The sequence below is a fragment of the Arachis stenosperma genome, chromosome 8 (genome assembly GCF_014773155.1).
Source record: "Arachis stenosperma cultivar V10309 chromosome 8, arast.V10309.gnm1.PFL2, whole genome shotgun sequence".
NCBI lineage: Eukaryota > Viridiplantae > Streptophyta > Magnoliopsida > Fabales > Fabaceae > Arachis > Arachis stenosperma.
This window is the reverse complement of record NC_080384.1, coordinates 51,909,426-51,929,987: the sequence shown is the minus strand read 5'-3', so window position 1 is coordinate 51,929,987 and position 20,562 is coordinate 51,909,426. Positions and strand designations below refer to the sequence as shown.

At 31.5% G+C, this 20,562-nt stretch overlaps 4 protein-coding genes across 5 annotated transcripts; 3 read left to right on the top strand and 1 right to left on the bottom strand.

Moving 5' to 3' along the window:
- The first annotated feature begins 409 nt into the window (after window positions 1-409).
- LOC130943672 (mitochondrial import inner membrane translocase subunit TIM23-2-like) lies at window positions 410-1,314 on the top strand. The gene has a single exon (XM_057871654.1). It carries the CDS (start codon window positions 527-529, stop codon window positions 1,082-1,084), a length of 558 nt encoding a protein of 185 aa, XP_057727637.1. The 5' UTR covers window positions 410-526; the 3' UTR covers window positions 1,085-1,314.
- A 5,484-nt stretch (window positions 1,315-6,798) lies between these two features.
- On the top strand, window positions 6,799-10,317 carry LOC130946837 (probable beta-1,4-xylosyltransferase IRX10L). The gene is made up of 4 exons (XM_057875709.1): window positions 6,799-7,467; window positions 8,372-8,760; window positions 8,937-9,178; window positions 9,428-10,317. Exons 1-4 carry the CDS (start codon window positions 7,362-7,364, stop codon window positions 9,939-9,941), a joined length of 1,251 nt encoding a protein of 416 aa, XP_057731692.1. The 5' UTR covers window positions 6,799-7,361; the 3' UTR covers window positions 9,942-10,317.
- Window positions 10,318-12,235: 1,918 nt separating this feature from the next.
- On the top strand, window positions 12,236-13,279 carry LOC130945063 (uncharacterized). Its single transcript, XM_057873723.1, has 4 exons — window positions 12,236-12,492; window positions 12,569-12,627; window positions 12,732-12,849; window positions 12,942-13,279. The coding sequence occupies exons 1-4, from the start codon at window positions 12,236-12,238 to the stop codon at window positions 13,024-13,026; spliced, it is 519 nt and encodes a 172-aa protein (XP_057729706.1). The 3' UTR covers window positions 13,027-13,279.
- On the bottom strand, window positions 12,486-18,001 carry LOC130945062 (chromophore lyase CRL, chloroplastic). 2 transcript variants are annotated; one of them, XM_057873721.1, is made up of 10 exons: window positions 17,400-18,001; window positions 17,255-17,304; window positions 16,955-17,015; window positions 16,667-16,702; window positions 16,431-16,481; window positions 15,721-15,813; window positions 14,575-14,679; window positions 14,379-14,474; window positions 13,867-14,020; window positions 12,486-12,773 (listed from the first exon to the last, which is right to left on the bottom strand). In XM_057873721.1, the coding sequence occupies exons 1-9, from the start codon at window positions 17,571-17,573 to the stop codon at window positions 13,880-13,882; spliced, it is 807 nt and encodes a 268-aa protein (XP_057729704.1). In that variant the 5' UTR covers window positions 17,574-18,001; the 3' UTR covers window positions 12,486-12,773; window positions 13,867-13,879. The 2 variants fall into 2 exon arrangements, with proteins under 2 accessions (XP_057729704.1, XP_057729705.1); XM_057873722.1 differs by lacking the exon at window positions 12,486-12,773 and having other exon boundaries at window positions 13,267-14,020; window positions 14,379-14,471.
- Window positions 18,002-20,562: the final 2,561 nt, after the last annotated feature.

Sequence of the window (20,562 nt, the reverse complement as noted above, 5' to 3'; positions counted from 1 at the left end):
TAAAAGAGATCTTTTTCATTAAAAAAGATATTTTTTATTTTTTAACGTATTTGATAAATTTCTAGTAATAAAAATAAAAATACTAGAAAATATAATTTTTTAAAAGATATATTTTAAAAAAAAAGTATATTTTTCATATAATAAATAAACAAAAATTTTTTTTATACCGTTATACTCTAATATAATTAATAAATAAAAAAATTTTAGATAAAAAATCTAAATATAAAATTATTTTTATTTTTTTATAAAATCTTTTAAAAAAATAAAAAACTTAAAAAAAAAACTCCCTCAAAAAGATCATTAAAAAAGTGATAATATAATCACCATTTAATTTAATTTAATTTATCATCTTAATCACGTATAAAAACTATAAAGTGACCAAGACCGTCAAATTAACAATTACCCTCCCTTAAACCCTACGCCAGAACCTTCACCTGAAGTGTCTAAACCTCTTCTTTCTCTCTTTCTCCACCATCCCAACTTTCTCTGCAATTTCCCCTCTCAAATCCTCTAATCTGCTGCTGCCATGGATAATTCATTGAACAACAACGACAAGAAGAGTCAGAACACACGCTTCTACGACCCTTACCGTGACCTCAAAGTCCCAATCCATAATCTCTACAACCTCCCAACTTCGCCGGATAATCTCTTCCCCGAACTGGCCAATAGGACCTACCGTCCCTGGAACGAAAAACTCACCTACTACACCGGCATCGCCTGCCTCACCGGCGCCGTTGGCGGCGGCATAACTGGCACCCTCGATGGCATCAGGGCCGCTGAGCGAGGAGACTCGTTCAAGATTCGGGTCAACCGAGTCCTCAATTCGGGGATTCAGAGGGGGCGCAGGCTCGGAAACTCCCTCGGATCGTTGGGCTTGATCTTCTCCGTTACGGAGAGTACGATCCAGTATTTCACTGACAGGGATGACATGGTTAATAGCGCCGCCGCTGGGCTCGCCACTGGTGCTCTGTTTAAGGCGGCGTCGGGGCCAAGGTCGGCGGTGATTGCGGGAGTCCTCGGTGGGATCGCAGCAGCAGCTACTGTGGCCGGGAAGCAGGCTCTTAGGAGATACGTGCCGATATAGGAATAGAGATAGGTTTGATCTTCATGAGAATAGAATTGGAGATGATTGGAATGTTAGGGTTTGGTGTTTTGGCCTTTTATTTTATTTTATTTTATTTTTTTATCTCTTTTATCTAGTTACTCACTGCATAATTTGACGTTGGCATTTAGCTGCCTGTTATTGATTAACATTTAGTAAATGTTGAAATTAGCCCTTCAATCTTACATGGGATATCAAATTATTATTTTAAATATCATGTTGAGAGATTATTGTTGATAAAGTTCTTGTTTGACTAATCATTTTGGATAGATTTAACATCTAAATTGGTTCCAATGTCGGACACTTAGGTCTCCTAAGTATATGCATTCATAAATCTCAAACACTGGACTCAATTTTATGCTTACGCAGTTTGTGTAGACAATCACCATGAATCTACTAATAGGAATAGGAAATAAGGAAATTCTTGTGATCATTATCGATTAAAGCCAGCCGCTATGATTTTGTTTTTCACGTGTCATGATTACTTATACTTGATGTACAACACAATTGTGCTATTGTTTTGAATTCAATGCTTCACATAATAAGTGTTTTACTTTAGTATTAATTTGTATATAACTTATATATATATGTCTTTAGTTTTATGGCATTTTTTTGCCGTTCTCTTTAAAAGAATAAAAATGTATTGTTATCTCTTAGTCACTAGGAGATCCTTAAACATCTGAAAGCAGATATTTGCAGAAAAAGGGCCTGTCCTCACTATGCATGAATGATTACCAGAGGGGCTGGCTGGATTCGAGCCGTTGCTTGATGATGAAGCAAAATATTGTTGTCTTTGGTAGCCAAAACCCATCAAGAACACACTCAAGTGGAAATATCATGGAATTTGGATGCTCTTCTGTTACTAGTGAGCCATAAGCTTGAACCTGAGCAGGTAAGCAACATCGTTATGCTACATTCTAATGTTGTTTCCCTTTGTCTTTCTCAACTAGATTTCATTCCTAAAGTAGTTCTCAAAAGATTAATTTTGCCTATCAAATTCATCCAGCAGTCAATTGGGTTTGACAGGGGTGACAGGTGAAAGATTTTGTCACCAAAGAAGAAGCTCAATCGACGATTCGATGAAATACGATGCTAATATTTTTCACCTGCAAATACGAGTGTCTTACATTGCAAGTTCTTCAGACCCTCAGTGAAATCCTGCCTTCTGCAAGTTCATGTAAAAGGAATTATAATTTGGTAAGTTTTCTGTCAGTCATAATAAATTAATAATATATGGAAAATCTTTTGATATCTTTTACTACACATGCTACATTATAAATGTATTACATTGGAGGCAACAACAAAAAGCAAAGGAAAAACATCTCTTGTTAGTAAAAAAACAATATAACTTACACATTAATTGCTTGAAGAAAATGCATAACCTTCAAGCTTTGCCTTTCATCCAAAAGCTGTAATTATATTTCAAAGAGGATCCACATCTCAGGATTGTACAAAGATTAATTCCTGCAGTGGTATCTACAGAATTGATATGCAACAATGCTGAAAAGGTTTCTTAATACTATGGAAGACACCATGTCTACTGCAGTTTTTTAAATTGGTTTGCTCAGTTATAAGGTTACTAACTTCCTTAATCTAGTTCATCATACTTCAATTGATAACATATTATGATAAATCATGATGAGTTACGAAAACTAGATTGTTACAATTATAACTCAGTTTTGAGACTTACTGCAAATAGTGTCAGGATGTAAGCACCAGCCGTTACACCCAAGCACAGAGCCTTTCAGCCTGATTAAAGACAGTGTTGGAAAAATGTGAGAACATTAGAGAAGTTTGTTTAATCATAACATGATAAGAATGGCATGGGAAAAAAATACAAAGTTCCTTTACGTTGAGATGCTATAGATGTATTCCTTTACTAGTTTGGATAGACCAAATTAGATAGATTACAACGAGCTGGTCTGGATGGGTGTTTTTATGATAACATCTTAGATGATTTGGAAGCTCAAAAATAAAGAAATTTATTTTCATAGTATCCCACTCCCACCCATGAAAATCATAGAAGCTCGAATTAGGACGAAAATCAAAGAGTTGATGGATGCCAGAGAAGTGAGTTCCAAGGACAAAAACCTCTCGACCTGGGTAATTGGGTTGTTGAGTTCAGTAAATTCTAATAACGTTTTTGGTGATAACAAACATAATTTTAGTTGGATTGAAAGGCCACAAGTGTTTTGATGGTTTATATAGTGTTGTAGCCTGTAGGTCCAAATATCATTGAGGAGTCTAAACAAAGAAAATCAGGTATCTGAGCCATAGCTACTTGGACTAAGGTTCTAGTCTTGCCCAATTAATACCAACTTGGACAGCAAACCAAGTCTACTAACCTCTTAAAAAGTAAAAGGTAAAGTGAACCAACTGGTTTGGTCGAGTGGTCAGCTCACTCGTCCGCTTAAACAAGTGTCGGGGGTTCGAATCCCGCCTTGTGCATGCAGCAACCCATTGGCCAGCGGCAGACCCTTAAATGGAGCTCAGATCCGTGAGGAATTAGTCATTGACCTGTCGGGTTGGGAGATACCGTGGGCAACCAAAAAAAAAAAGGTAAAGTGATGTTCCTGAAGGTAGCTTAGTCAAAAGGAAGCTCATTTTCTCTTATCAAGTGCCAAAGTAGAAGAAAGAAAAGTTAATCAAGGAAGCTATATCAAATCAAAATCAAAATACACAATTTAAGTAAAATCAGAGAATAAATATATGAATTTTTTATTAACATGCAAGTCAATTACTTGTTTTTTTCTTTTTCTGCACAATTATTTCAGGTAATATGAGAAAAGTGGTGGTTATCTTGTTCTGCTTTAATCAATGGTCAATATTAAAATTTGGGGATAAAGTACAAGGTTAACGGTATTGATTTATCAAACCCATTATTATCATGGGAGTTGCTTTGTTGAACTCTGATTCAAAATCTTTGATTTTTTAGTGTTATGGAAGAAAAAAAAAAAGTAAAACCATAATTAGTTCAATATATAAAAAGTTAACTTTGTTTTGCAAACCCTAGAACTGATTATAGAACTCCATACAAAAAAAAAATCACTTCAGTTTGCAAGCAAGGAGAGAGAACCTGAAATCAGAATTGAGAAAAACCTCAAAAATCAAAACTTGAAGTCTTGGAAGCATTGCACCTACATAAAAGGGAGTACTCCGCCTAAATGACAATGTTTGAGAGTTCAAAAACTGGATTAAGCGTATAGAGTTTGAGTTGTTCAACATCATCTCCTTCATAGTTTATTATAAAATATTCTATTTGTATGATGTATCTTTCTTTGTTTCTATTCAATGGAAAAAAAAGCATATAAGAGAGACATTAAAAAATAGGCATTGAGAGAAAAGACAAAGAGAAGAACTTGGAGAGAAAAACCAAGATTTATATCTTATCTCTTATGATTGTATTTCTATTTGTATCATGTATCATGTATTGAGAGGTATTTCTTGCTAAGTTAAATGAGCACTTAGTGTATTAAGAGTCTAGGAAATAACCTGGACAAGTCAAACTTACGTTGAATCTTGGTTTATCCTGATAGAATTAGGTTGAATCTTTAGAAATTGATGTATGTAATATTTAAAAAGATAGTAAAAATTTCACCAATGTTGTGGTGAAGACTAAATGTAGGTTGCATTGAACAAGACAGTTAAACTAGAATACATGACTGTGTCATTTTCTTTTTTCTTGCTCTAGTTCTATTTTTCACGATTTATGAGATAAAATAAAATTATTTTCTACATAATAAATATTGCAGTCTAAATAAAAGTAAAATTTTATTTTTTGATTTGAGGTATTATTATTCGATATTAAAAAAAAATTGTAAATTCAAACTCCTTCTTTTAGACTATCAAAAACCTTCGGTGCCTCCCGTGGGAATCCAAGGCCGGCTAGCTGTGCTGGTGTTCTTTGAAATGAGTTCGGTGAGTGGTTGTATAGGTTTACCAAAAAAATTGGTGAGGTAAAGACAATTGAAGCTGATCTTGATGCTATTTTTTTGGACTTGAGCTAGCTAGGATCATGGACATTATATTTATTATCTTAAAATTTGATTTAAAAGACTAAATTTTATGAGACTGATTTAGATTGGTCAAAGTATTGATTTATTTATTTAAGTAAATATTAAAAATTTTGAATTTTGCCTTTATAAAATCTCTTGTATTCTCGGAATACTTGTCTTACTGAAATAAAAAAATAAACAATATTTGAATTATTTTAAGAATTAACGAGTAAATAGTTAAATTAGTCTCTAAAATACTATTCATTCTCCAAATTAGATTTCAAAATTTTTTTTAATTAAATTCGTATTTTAAAGATTTTAAGTTAGTTATTTTATTACTTTCGTTATTAATAACATCAAAATTTATTGATATAACACGTTAAATAATATCGCAACACACACTAAGTAGTTATAATTGACGGCTAATATGATAAGTTTATGAAATTTGATTAAATCTATTCCAAATTGAGGAATTCTAATACCTCAAATTCTTCCCTTTATTAGATTTTAACTTGATTTAATTTCATAAATTTATCGTACTAATAGTTAATTAAGACTTCTATATATATATATTGTAGTATCACTTAACCTGCCACATTAACAAATTTTGGTACTGTCAACAAAAAAAATAACAAAAAAATTAACACAATTAATTTAAAATCTCTAAAAAATAAATTTAATTAAAAAAATCTAGAACTAATTTAAAAAAATATTTAAAAATAAATTTATCCATTTACTCCCATACTTTATTTTTAACCAACCGTCAGCTCTGGAAAGTGTTTTATAATGTCTTTTAAAATTTAATAATTGAATCTGATTTACATCATTATCCTCGCCAAATTTCTTTGTCCAATCTAGTTATTTTGTAGTAGTAAACTAAAGCTAAACGTAAGTTTTAGACCCTTTTAAAAGAAGGAAAAAGGTTACGTTCTCTAAATGGCACAAGCTGAAGCAAAATTTTTATTTATGATACATTATGCTAACATAATATCAAGTTTAACAAAACCTATGTAAAATTTAGTAAGTTTAAACTAAACAATATTTGTTAAAATTTGAGCTAAATGTTTATGGTTAAAACAATATAAATCTTATATTTAATATTATTGGAAAATAATATATAAAATTTTTGCTTTATATTTAACCCAACTGTTAATTTATTTATTTATAATAATCAATTAATAAAAAGAAAAAAAATACTCTTCTATTGTCTCCATAAAAATTTTCTGTAGAAAACTGTTATTTTTTTTTAATTTGATAAAGGATATAAAATTTTTGTAAATTTTTTTATTTTAATAAATACATTAGAAACTAAATTTTATATTTTTTATATGAAAATATTTTTGATTAGTAATTTAAATATATTCTCTTAGAGTACTTTAATTTTTTTTAACGATGAATAAAATAGCACAAATTCAGATTGAAAGAAACATTTGAGTATTTGACACAAGAAAGAAGGTACTATATTATTAAATTAAATTGCCTTAATTTAATTAAGAGAAATACTATGAGTCATTAGAATTTATTATATTTGCCTATCATTTAATTATTAATTTAATAATGTATTTTATTTTATATTTTTAATAAAAAATAAAAAATTCTGGTTGTTTTTTAATTAATTGTTTGATGAAATTAGGAACATAGTTTTCTTTTTCTGTTCCTCATATGTTATTATGAGATGGACGCATGATCAAACCCAACATAATAAAAAAACCAAACCAAACCAGAAATTTTGCAAAACTAGCCACCCTTCTTCCTCCCTCCTTCTTCTTCAATCCTCACCAATATTTTTTCTTAAAAAAGAAAGAACGAACCCATCTTTTTCCAATTTGTTTTCTCTTTCTGAAGTTGGTGTGTGAAAAACATTGCTAATTGCCACCTATTTCTTCAAAGCAAATCCACCATAGCTCCCATTTCCTTTTTGGTCCCTCATATGTGTCTCTCTCTGTGCTGCTGGGGAAGAACCCATATCACTGTCTTCCAGATGTTTGAGGAAATGCCTATATGAAACCTCAATGCTAAGAAATCTCTCACAACTACTTTCCTTTGTGACATCTTAACCATCATTCATCACCATAATTGCTACCCTCTTCTGTTGACCACATTTTGGACTTTAAATTCTTGTTCCCCTTATAATCTCTCTCTTTCTCAAGTGTTGTTCCTTGGTGCAGTTGCTGCAGCTAGCTATTTTTTGTGATACCCTTTGGTGCACCCTAGTGAGGTTTACTTGGATCAAGGTGTTTCTGGTGTTGGGGGTGTGAATAAAAATGGATTTTTGGAAGTGGGTTTTCTTTGGTTTTCTTTGTGCTGCTCTTGTTTTGAGAATTGGTGCTGTGGAGCTCGGTCGAAACCAACCTACTGAGAGAATTTCAGGTGGGATTTTTTCAAAGTTTGGAAATTTTGTTTTTTCTGTCTTCTGTTTTGTCTATGTTCTGTTGATTTAGTAGTCAGTTTGGTTCACTTATGATGATTTGGGGTTTTAATTATGATAAATCTATTTACGGTTTTGCTACCATATTGGTTAGACTATTTCATAAGTTGTGTTTATGTGTATTCTGAGTGTGGATTTTATTAAGATCTATTTGGTTTGAGGATGCTAGGAAATATTTGTTACATAGTTTGTTACTTGTATTTTTAATTGAGATATGTTAGTTTTCAATTTAGTATTTCAAACAGAAAACTTTGGTTATTGAACATTTGGTGTAGCAATTTATTCTAGAAGTCCCAATTTCAAAGTTTCAATCAAACCTGCTACTTAGATACTACATGCTAACACTTTTCTGGTTCAATTGATGGTGATAGCCTGAACCCTTTGTAGCAGAATCCATTTTAGGAATTCACCAAGCCATTGATTGAAACTCGTCGAGTATTTGAAAAAGAAACATTTTGAAAGAGTCTTATGTTTGAACATAGGCTCATGTTATTGTTAATCATTACTTTGGTGAAGTTCTGTGAACTGGTTAACAGGACAGCAGGAGTAGCATTCGCGTTAGTTTTGTATTGATTTTGTTGTTGTGGCTTATCCATTTCAACACCTCATCATTTGTAGCAAACTTACCAAAGGAAACTTAAAAGAAGGATAGCTGCAACTCCAGCAAACACTTTAAAAAATAATAAATTTGAAATGATATCCTTATCATAATTATAGGTTTGATTGATTTCAATTAGCCATATGGAAATTTTTTCGGTATCTGAAAAACATATAAAAACAAAAGCATTCTATATTTCACTTAGATGAAATGGGTTACTAAGCATTCTATGGTTGAACCAACTGTAGGTAGTGCTGGTGATGTGTTGGAAGATAATCCGGTTGGAAGGTTGAAGGTTTTTGTTTATGAACTTCCAAGCAAATATAACAAGAAAATTCTGCAAAAGGACCCAAGATGCCTTAATCATATGTTTGCTGCCGAAATCTTTATGCACCGGTTTCTCTTATCGAGTCCTGTGCGAACCCTTAATCCTGAAGAAGCTGATTGGTTTTACACCCCTGTATACACCACCTGTGACTTGACGCCAAATGGACTCCCTTTACCTTTTAAGTCACCGCGAATGATGCGAAGTGCCATACAGCTTATTTCTTCAAACTGGCCTTACTGGAACCGGACAGAAGGGGCAGATCATTTCTTTCTGACCCCTCATGACTTCGGAGCATGCTTCCATTATCAAGTAAGGAGCATAGCTTATTGCTTAAAAGTTTTCTATTATACCACTGTTTATTCTACTTGATATTTGAATTTATAATGTGGTTTCTTGAGAGATGCATTGGATTCCACTATTGCTGTACATGGATCTGGTGACTGGTGAGTCATGAAATGCACTTTTATTGTGTTATTTTGTTACAGGAAGAGAAAGCAATTGAAAGAGGAATTCTTACATTGCTAAAGCGAGCTACCTTGGTCCAAACATTTGGTCAGAGGAATCATGTATGCCTGAAAGACGGCTCAATCACAATTCCACCATATGCTCCGCCACAGAAAATATATGCCCACCTAATTCCTGAAAACACTCCCAGGTCCATTTTTGTTTACTTCCGAGGACTGTTTTATGATGTCGGAAATGACCCTGAAGGTGGTTACTATGCAAGGTATGTCATAGTTCTTATATCGAGTTCAAAAAGGCAAGGATCAATGGCTCTCATTCTTCTAAGGTTTTATTTAGTGGTTATTGGAACTGATTAGGCATATTAAAATGAGCTCCATTCATGATCATTTTTCCACTGAAAACTGAGTAAATGTATGAAACTTGGTGCCATTTATTGATGATGTTATAGCAAAATAGAATAATAGTAAAATTTCTTGACAACTTAAAGTGACTGTACTATGCTGTTTTACAGAGGTGCAAGGGCAGCAGTGTGGGAGAACTTCAAGGACAATCCACTGTTTGACATTTCCACTGATCATCCAACCACATACTATGAGGACATGCAAAGAGCTGTGTTTTGTTTGTGCCCGCTCGGCTGGGCCCCGTGGAGCCCACGGTTGGTCGAAGCCGTGGTTTTCGGCTGCATTCCCATCATTATTGCCGATGACATCGTTCTGCCATTCGCTGATGCTATTCCATGGGAAGAGATAGGCGTTTTTGTTGATGAGGAAGATGTCCCTAAATTGGACACTATACTAACATCAATCCCACCTGAAGTTATCTTAAGAAAGCAGAGATTGCTTGCAAACCCTACCATGAAGCAAGCTATGCTGTTTCCACAACCAGCTCAACCGGGAGATGCATTCCATCAAGTACTCAATGGCCTTGCGCGTAAGCTGCCACATGACCGGAGTATATACCTGAAACCGGGGGAGAAGTTCTTGAATTGGACTGCCGGCCCGGTCGGTGATCTCAAACCCTGGTAATGATTGTAACAGTTTTCTTAAAGCATCTAGAATTCTTTACATATCTTGGTCAATACTCCCAAAGTGTTCATAGGGATTTGTAGTTGAGTTGTTGATTTTTGTTGAGATTGTAAATTTTGATTTTTTTTTCTCAAGATAATTCATTAGATAAATACAAATACAATTCATTTACAAGCTTTATTGCTCTCATGCCCCTACTCTTTATAATGTGTTGTTGTCTACAGAATACAGTAGCATCGTTTGATCTGTGTAGCCTGTTTCGATTGCTGAGATAATTTTCTCAATTATCATTATTATTGTTGTATTTATGCTACGGGATGTTGCCTTATGTCAACAACTTAGTTTCAATTATGGAAGCAAGAACAATAATAATGATGATGGCAAAGTTTTTTCTTTAAGTATGTTTTTTCTGATGACAGTACATAACTTTAGAATAATGATTAATGAATGATTCTTGTTGGACTAATGGTTTGTAATTTGTTTATAAATCATAAGTATCATGTGAGTATTATAATAATGATGATGATGATGATGATTTGGTAATACATGGTTAGTTTTTTACGTTCTTCCTAATCACTAATTTGTGATTTCATAAATGATATTGATTCTTATGAAAGAAAGGTTGAAGATTAGAGAATTGTTATATGGTTGGTTAAGGAAGTGGTTGCTAGGGTGGTCCTATTGATATGGTTGGCATTAACAATGGAGTTTCATATTTTCAACACGGTTGGTTATTTTTGGCGTTTGTCCTTGTATTCTATCATGTGGTTTTAAGAATTTTGTCATTGGTTGGTTTCCAAATTTATGACGTGTCCTTTGACCAATTAAGAAAAGGAAAAGAAAATATTTGAACTTGGACCCAATTTCACATTTCATTCATTCATTGTTGATTTTTATTCCAAAAGAAAAAGAAAAAGAAAAAGAAAAAAGATCATAGAAAAAATTACATAAGAAAACCCAAGTAAGCAACCCAAAATAAGCATTACTACGAAGCACAGATATTTTGCTGTGTTGGCGTATTCAATCGTGTTTTAATAAAAATAAAAAAAAATTTGAAACACATTTAAATACACTTAAATATGATCTCATGTTAACGTGTTTAATCTTATTTTTAACATGTATTCTTAAAATGAATTTAAAAATAATATATATTATTATTTATTAAAATAAAAAATATTTTAAATATTTTATATAATAAAAAATGACATTAAAAATAATTAAAAAATTATATATATATATATATATATATATATATATATATATATATATATCGTATCCCATGTCTTATAAAATTTTAAATTTTATATGTTCACATGTCTCGTATCATATATTGTATCTGTTTCGTGTTCGTGTTAATATCACTATATTATAAATGCATTATGTTTAAGTGTCAAAGCATTCGACACTAATACTTAACAAGAAGATAGTCAAGTAAATTAAATAAGCTATTTTAAAGTGTAAGATATTTAATTTAATGCGTATTCTAATAACATTTACAATGAATTAGTTTTATTTGTAATATTTAAAAATTATATTAAAAATACAAAATAATTATAAATATTCTTAAAAAATATATTAAATATGCACTAAAGACATATAAGCATTTCTTTAAATTCACACTATATAACAATAAATGGAATAAATTTAAATAATTTTGCTACACATTTTCATAGCAGACACTATTTTGACATTAATATTATTAACAATCAATATAAATACACAAGTTTTTTTTGGCATTTTGTTAATCAAAAGATAATCTAAATATATAATTAATTAATAATAATTATTATACTTTTACTCGGATTTCAAAGGTGTTTTCTATATTAATAGTGTTTTTAGACATAATTTGTCACACAAATTGAAAATACAACCACTCTACATGAACATAAAAATATCAACCATCAACAAATCATTTATGCAGGAACACAGAATGACTTCATATTTATATTTATAGTCAAATTTTATAAATACTATCATCAAAATTAATTTATATTTATAAGTAATTAAATTAAATTTATATTTACAATAAAAATAAAAGTGCAAAAATTAAGTAGTGCCGATTACTGAGTGAGATTTTGTATTCATAAAAATTTTAATTATTACATTATAAAAATATTTGATTATTGCATTGTTAAAACATGATTATTCTGTCAAGCCTGTGTGGGGAGTATCTATGCCACGTTTTCCATGTAGGATTCATACACAAACCAAACCAATTCACTCATTTGCTTTATCTTCTGTTCTTAAACTCAGTTGACACAAATTAAGGAACAGAAAGCAAAAGAAGAAGAACAATGGCCCTGCATCTGCAGCCACATACAACCACTCTTTGCACTACAAAGTCAAAGTCAAAGTATCATCATGGCAACAATGGTAGCCTTGTTAGAAATGAAACAAAACTCTTCAACCCTTTTGCCTTGAACTCATCATCATTCTCTGGTTCACTCACCCTCTTGCTTAATCCTAAACAAATGCACAATCTTACTTCGACCACTCCGAGGATCTCCATGCGTGTCGCTTCCAAGCCAGCCTATATCTGTCGTGATTGCGGGTGCGAATCTTCCTTCTGCTTCAAAATAACTGTCAATGATTCATGTATCTTATGTTTGTGATTGATATTGATGCAGCTATATTTACAATGAGAGAACCCCATTTGAGAAATTGCCTGATAAATATTTCTGCCCTGGTAATTATTCCATTCTCTCTTCAATTTCAATACTATTATGAAGAGAAGAAAGTAGGGTGTTTGAGCTAAGTAGGTGCCAAAAATGGTGGTGTTTTGCTATGCAGTTTGTGGTGCTCCAAAAAGAAGGTTTAGACCATATGCACCAGCTGTCACAAAAAATGCAAATGACACTGATGTTAGAAAGGCAAGGAAAGATGAAATCAAAAGAGAAGAAGCATTTGAGTGAGCAATTCATTCACTCATCCATCTTTATATCTTGCTTCTTGTTCATGAATCATTCACTCACATAACATTATGTGACAAACTTTGTGCAGGAAAGCAGTTCCTATTGCAGTTGTTGTGGGAATTGTAGTGCTTGCTGCTGGATTCTACTTCTATCTCAATAGCAGCAATGTTTAGGATATCAGACAAGTGCTTCTAATTTATTCATCTTCTTTTTGTTTATTCTGTTCACCTTTCACTAATTCCATTTTGTTCATTCTGTTCAGTTTGATATATCTAGAACTCAGTATGTTAGGTTCTTTTTGCTTTCTAAGACTGAGCAAAGAGCTTCCATAGATATTGTATTATTACCTTGGGACACAAGATTTCTTCTGATATCATAGTGTATACCAGTGATAAGAAACATTGAAACAATAGATATTTTCTACAATTCAAGTTTTTGTTTTTTTTTTTGTTTTTACTTGATTTAAGTTAGCTTCAATAAATTCAATGGTCAAGAGATATTAGGCTTATAGATAAAATGATGAAAGAAACACAACAAAGACATACTAAAAATGATAACTTTAACCAATACTCTTAACAAAACCCTTTATTCTAATACCTCAATTCTGGTAATTTCAAACGCAATGTTGATGTCATGGTTTGAGAATGGATCTTCTATGATTTTTTAAATGGTCTTATCATGTATGATGTCTCACTATTCATGAAATAGAAAATAAGTGGTGAAAAACACATGGTAAAGATCATGTGAAAAATCAACATTAGAAGATCCATTCTCCTCATCACTTTGTCAATAGAGAACTTATTGGTTTCATCGTAACTAACCTCTCTTATCTTCTCATAAATATGCTATGAATATCCATCAAACTTTGCCTAAGAAAAAGAAGAAAAACGCCTGCTCTGTATAGGCTATGGCTATTAAATTAAGACTGAATGACTGCTACCAAAAATATTAACAGGAAGATAGTAATGATAAAAGAAAAGGACACTAATATTGACACAGGTGTAGTAGCATACACATTGTGAATTTTCAATCTTGCAAAACAAATGAACCCTCTATTCTTCTATCCATGGAAGGTGGAGGAGGGAAATTTAATGGAGAAAACATATCACTAAAGCTTGAGGTTGGTGCGGGCTTAAACTCATAAGGGCCTTCCTTTGGTCCCCAAACCTGCAATCACATAACAAACAATACATTTTTAGGGTTTTCTCCATCTTCTGGGCACATCTGATCTTTTATAAGAGAGAGTAAATTCACAACTTGTTTTCTTTTATATAGTTAAAAAAAAAATCTTATTTTTGCTAAAAATTATTCTACATAGTTTTCCCAAGGAAAGTTAAAAGTTTTTTTTTTTAATTATGATTGTTTTATAAAATATATACAAAAATGTGAAATTATTTTTTCAGTTAGTGAATTTTCTTCTCAAAAATAGGTTTAAATAAACACAGCCAATATTAACTAGAACTATAGAGGTAAAGAAATCAAATTAAACATTTAAATAAGACAAAGGAGTTAAAAGTAAACTAACTTGCTTCCCATCATCATCGAAACCTCTATCCCACGTATGTATCTCATTGTTCTTCATAACAGCAACTTCTGAAGTACAGTAGGTTGCTCCATTCTGCTATATAAAGATATAAAGATAATAGTTTGATCAAAATACAGTGGTAATGGAGAAAGAACATGGTAAATAGGATATAAAGATAATAGTTTCATTGAAATACCCATGAATTTGGAAACCCGCCAGGAGGGGTTGAACCTTCATATAAGCAACGTTTCCCTCGCGGACAACGTTTAAGATGTATTGTTGTCAAGTGTTCGGCAAGGTCCTGCAATCCAAACAATGAAGTATTATAGTATATGTTTACTTAACTAAAAAGCTAGATACCTTTAAATAAAGAAATTTGTGTGATTCACTCCAGTTAAAGACAACAAAGTATCAAACAGACATAAATTTATCAAGAATTCCCACTTAGTAGATACTTAACAAATTGTTGATGAAACAGATTTTTGTGCAATACTTAACAATTTAGTCATGAATATGAAGTAACCTTAGTACAAACAGAAATTTCTTCTTTGATTTCTGAGTTAATGCATCCTTTGATTTTAAATTCAGTCGAAGAGTGAACATTTGTGATTAATTCTTTTCATGATTTACTGCAAAACCGATACAATACACAATATGGGAAGAAACAACCACCACTCAAGCAACTATAGGGCACACAAGCCATTGCTGCTGATAAAAACAGCAACCATATGATTTTTTTTTTTTAATCTAAAATTCTCACAGATCAATGATTGATTTTGCAAGTCTAGTCTCTAATCACCTAAAATAGATAGGGGAGCTCCTTTCTATAAAAGTGATGATCCTAGGAGGTTTACACAAGATTTTTCCCAATACCAAAAGGGTCTTCTTGCTTTCATTCCGTAACTACAATGTTTTATTTTGATAATAATATTAATAACTAAGGAAAAAAATCATTAACATAAGGAGAATGATAATACAATAGTTACAATGTCATATACTAATTCCTAAACAACCTAACACTAAGATTTTCCAATTTTCCCCAATAACAACTTATACTTGCCTTTCTTTTTATGATTGTATACATCTACATAGCACTCGAACATCCAAAAGACAATCTTGTACCATTTAATAGTCTCTTTCTCTCTTGCTTTTCTTTATTTTTGTGATTTCAGCACCACCCTTAACTCTGAATTTCTAACATCGAAGTGTTTTTGTTTCTTTTAGTCTAAACTCGTTCCTGTCTACTTCTCTTTCCCTAACAAGAAGTTGACAAATGCATACAGAAGAAAGACACCCCTAAGCTAAGATCACAATACAATTACAAACATGAAGGACAGCTCACCCCAATGACTTCTTCCGGCTGTGGACGCTGATCCTTTGATCGATCACAAAAATTCTTATACTCCTCCATGTCTCTAATTGCATATGTACTTAACTGCCATTGAACAGAAGTTAGTATCCGATTTCGTTCTCTACAAAAAACAACATTCACTTGTAGCAAGAAAAGGGTATACTATTCCTCCGAAGAAAAAAAAATGGAATCATGTGTCTGAAAACCAGAACAAACATATAAAGTATGCATCAATGTAATATAGGGAAATAATTGGATAAATTATGGTTAAATGTAGTCATTGAGTGGTATCTAGGTCTTGGTAAAAGTATAGTTCACGATAGATTAGCATTATTACTCATATACAAAGTCCAAATAGCAACTAACATTTCATTACAATTATCCCCATTTGACCTGCTTCACAGTGCATACATAATACCAGAAACACTTAAAAAGAAGTTTAATGAAGTTCAAAACGAGTTTTTCTTTGTTCCATTTTGGTAAGGAGGGCATGATGTAAAGTTATCTATTCAATTCCTTTCTATTGAACAGAAATGCTTCAACACTTTAAAGAGGACCTCAGTATTGTTTTATGAAAATAGCTAGAAGTGTGAAAATTAAGCAACATCAGCACCATTAATACTACAATGTAAATCATGGTACTGAAGACAAGAGTAGTTTGGATAACTTAACCACTATTATTGAAGTGACAAAATGCATACCTCAACATCACATTTCAGCTCTTTTGGACATGGCTTCACCATTAAGAACCTCTGCAAAACGATGAAAGATGAGAATTTGTATTATAGGGACAATCATAAACAACACCACAAAAATCTTGACTCATGACAACATTCACACAAGCTCCTGGTTTATGGAAGCCTAAGTTTCCTATTAAGAATTCAAGTTTGAACAAAGAGTAAATGCAATAAATGTTTCAACTCCCATAATATCATACCTGCCGAAAGGGTTTTTGCGGACTTCTCCAAAAGGCCTAGAAGCACAAAGAAAAAACTTAACTGGGCTAATTATAAAAACATAAACAAAAATAAGGAAAGAGAAAACAATGATTTGGATGTATAAAGTGGCATTCCTTGTAAAAGGAGAAAGTAGGAGGTTATTCACCTTCAGATAACTTGGGAAGATTCAAACGGAATGCAATCTATTGATATAACAAATAAATACCTTCTCATTTTCTTTCTCAATTCACTATGGGAAACTTAGAGACTTGAACCATAGTGCTCACCTGCTCAAAATACAGGACTTTCGAACCATCCACTAGCTCGGCTGCCGGGCATGTAAGCGCTCTACAAAGACCAAATTCAAAGTTTTGTAAATGTTTTTCCTCTCAACCAACTTAAAAATTCTCACATACTCCCAATGAATGTTCCGAGAGCATGCATTAAATGTGGTCTAGAAGCACATAAGAATTTCTCTTAACCAACTTACTACTAACACAAGAAACAACATAGAACAATAGTAACCAACAAAAACACCACAATATAAATGCATTCTAAGTGTTACACAAATTGCAATATGAACGGACCTAATGTTGAAATAGTTATCAGGGTCTCTTGCAGCTTGCTCCTTTGAATACTACACACCAAAAAGAAACAATACTTCACACAATAAGAATAACAAAGAAACAAAACACACAAACCCCATTTTGAAAAAAGGGGAAAAGGAGAAACCTTTTCGCCAGTGAGGGAATTAGCAACGAAACGGGCATGGTCCCAACGAGTGGTGGACTTGCTGAGGCGTTTAACGAGAAGAGCACCGCCAATAAGCAAAAGGGTCTTTACAGCCAACCCTCTTGCGCGGTTCCACACATTCGTGTTGTTCGAATCCGACCCATTATTACCCATCTATCTATCTATCTTTTGGTGAAGAAATGAAGGTGCTGTTTGGATTTTAGGAATCAAATCATGGAATTGAATTGAATTGGATTGGATTGGTTTCAGGTCGTGGGTGGTTTTAGTAGAGGCATTAACACAAACACCATATCGGCACAGTAACTAGAAAACAGCAAGTGTTTCTAGAAGATGATGAACATCGGAAATTCGGAATTGGAGTAAGAGAGGGTTTCGTTAGAGAGAGCTGAAAAGAAAAGAGGTTCCAATTTCTCTTCAACCCCCACTTGCCACCACTTGTCACTCCCACTTTCTTTGCCTTCAACTCACAAATTCACCAAAAATCATTAAAGAAAAGAAAAACTGAGTTTCCAGTTTTTTTTTTCCCAGGATCGACAAACAAAACGAAGTTCTTAGGTGAAATTAATGACTCTGTTTTTTTGTTTGTGATGAATTATGGACACTTAGCTAATTACTCTTTTCATTTTAAATGGGCCCAAATTCAAATATAAATAAACATAAAAAATATTAGTCATTTAATATTTTTAATAAATTAATATTAGTTATTTATATCCATTTTGTTATGTTTTGGACATTTAATTATGAAATGAAAGGATTACACTTTAAAAATTGAGAGGCACACTTGTTAAGTTGTTCATTTTTAAAGTTTAAAATTTAATTTCTAAAAATAACATTTTATTTAAAATACAAAGTTTTCTTATTCTTATATTAAGGAAATAAAAATTAATATGTGAATTACTATTATATGTATAATTGTTATTCTTTTTTGTCAAAGAGTTTTTCGTTTATTCGTTGGCCAATGACAAATTTTTAAATAAAATTTAAATATGTGGTAAATTAGTCTTTAGTCTGCCAGTAAAAAATACCATGAACAATAAACAAAAATTCATTATTTTATTACGATAAATAATTTCGAAATCCGCCTTATATATGTAGCAAGTGGTAATTTAATGGTCAACAATAAATTTTTAAATAAAATTTAAATATGTGGTAGATTAGTCTTTATTTTATTGGATTGAAAAATACTACTAAAAAAAAGATAAATATTAAATGGCTGATATTATTTCTTTATATTTATTTTATATTTGAGTTAACACTAGCAAATTTTCTGTTTTTTACTAAAAATATTAACTTCTAATATTATAATCATTAGAATCTCGATTTAACTCTTAAAATTTTTTTATATCATAATTTTTAATGAGCCAATCAATTCTAAAAAAAAATTTACTAAGTCGAACAATTTTACACTTTCATATTTTACGTCTTTAAAAATCTATCATTAAAAAATAATAAAACAAACCTAATTTATTTTAGAAAATATTAAAACGAATGTTCATCCATTTATAGCACTAGTCACAAAAAAAAAAAACATTTATAGCATCAAACAAATACATTTTTCTTATAATATTCGGGTATACTATTCCCAATCAACATATTCTTGAAAATATAATCCCTTAGAATATTTTTTTTAATCTTTAAACAAATACCCACTAAATGTCCCATTTCCTAGGATTGCGAGGATAATATCTCCTGTAATTTTTTAAAAGAATTTGATTAACATGTATTTTTACGATACATATTAAAAAAGAAAATATTAGAAGATGAAATTTTTAGCATTTTTAATATACTTTTAAGATTTAATACATAAAAGTATCAAAGTTTCTATTTTAACTTTTTATGTATCTTTAACAAATATCAAAAAAGCAAATATTTGCTGATTTTTTTAATGACAAGTGTCGTTAAAGTTGTTATAAAAATTCTTTATGTTAAACTTCTTAACTAATATGTTTAAAACTGTTATGATGAAGACCTATTTTCTTTTATTATTAAAACAAACTACTTACACATCATCAATGATTAAACTCAATCATATATATATATATATATATATATATATATTAGTATTTAAAAGATTTTGACGTTAATAAAATGGTATTTGACTTTTGTTATTGATAAAATAATCTTTAAATAATTTTAAAATTTGACAAACGTATCCCCAAACTCGCTGTAACACATTTCCAACAAAAATACTGCTAAATTGACCACTATATTTTGCTGAAATGACAATATCCCTAAACTAATTACTTAGGTGTAATTAATAATTAAATTAAGACAACAATAAATAAAAATTCTCCAAATCACACCAAATTTACCCTAATTTTTCCAAACCCCCCTTCCTAATGTACTCTATCCTCTCCATCGCATTCTCTCGCTCTTTGAAATCCTCTAAAATTATTCTAAATTTAAAAAATTTTTCTAAACTTCTAATCAGTAGATTATAGATTAAAAATTTTTCATAGATTCTAATTACTCCAAATTTATAGGTTAAAAAAACCCATCAGTTCAAAAATTCAAATTACTAAAAATTGCCAATTTTAGATTAATTTACAATTAAAGAAGATTAATAACAATAAAGTTCATTTAAAAGAAAAAGCAAATAGATTTATATACAATAACTCAAGAGCCTCGTTCAAAAAGCTCTTTTAATAACCACCATTTCTCTGTTTCTAACCAATCCAAGTAACAACACAAGCTTGAAGAAGATGAAACTGCTAAGAAAGAAAGTGAAAAGAAAGAAAAAAAAAATTGAATTCGAACTTAAACCTGCCCGGAAAACAGACAAAGATGATATTGGGGGAGAAGAAGTGAACGAAATCGTAGTGGTTGAAGTTAAAAAAAGGTAGTGGTTGTTTCATCTATTGATGATGATGGTGCCAAAGCCCTTTAGGCTATTGAGGAGATCGTTGTTGCTGTTTCTGTTTCAACAACAGAAAATTCACATTCACTAACATAGAAAGTTTTTCAACGATGAGATGCTACTGTTATGTGTGTTTCTTATGGTTGACTGCACGGAGAGAAGTGAGCCACTATGAAGCACAAATTGATAACAGATGACACAGGAACTAACGGATACAGAGGATCTGGCGGTGAGACGACGACTACGCAATATTGGCGACAACGATTCTATGAGAGTGGGAAGGTT

Excerpts from the sequence above, each read along its gene's own strand:
- LOC130943672 (XM_057871654.1), top strand. The coding sequence starts at position 527 with ATGGATAATTCATTGAACAACAACGACAAGAAGAGTCAGAACACACGC.
- LOC130946837 (XM_057875709.1), top strand. The coding sequence starts at position 7,362 with ATGGATTTTTGGAAGTGGGTTTTCTTTGGTTTTCTTTGTGCTGCTCTT. Across the intron at positions 7,468-8,371 it reads ACCTACTGAGAGAATTTCAG|GTAGTGCTGGTGATGTGTTG; the intron begins GTGGGATTTTTT and ends AACCAACTGTAG. Across the intron at positions 9,179-9,427 it reads GAAGGTGGTTACTATGCAAG|AGGTGCAAGGGCAGCAGTGT; the intron begins GTATGTCATAGT and ends GCTGTTTTACAG.
- LOC130945063 (XM_057873723.1), top strand. The coding sequence starts at position 12,236 with ATGGCCCTGCATCTGCAGCCACATACAACCACTCTTTGCACTACAAAG. Across the intron at positions 12,493-12,568 it reads TATATCTGTCGTGATTGCGG|CTATATTTACAATGAGAGAA; the intron begins GTGCGAATCTTC and ends ATATTGATGCAG. Across the intron at positions 12,850-12,941 it reads AAAAGAGAAGAAGCATTTGA|GAAAGCAGTTCCTATTGCAG; the intron begins GTGAGCAATTCA and ends AACTTTGTGCAG.
- LOC130945062 (XM_057873721.1), bottom strand. The coding sequence starts at position 17,573 with ATGGGTAATAATGGGTCGGATTCGAACAACACGAATGTGTGGAACCGC. Across the intron at positions 15,814-16,430 it reads AGCTGAAATGTGATGTTGAG|TTAAGTACATATGCAATTAG; the intron begins GTATGCATTTTG and ends GTTCAATGGCAG. Across the intron at positions 14,021-14,378 it reads TCGATGATGATGGGAAGCAA|GTTTGGGGACCAAAGGAAGG; the intron begins GTTAGTTTACTT and ends ATGTGATTGCAG.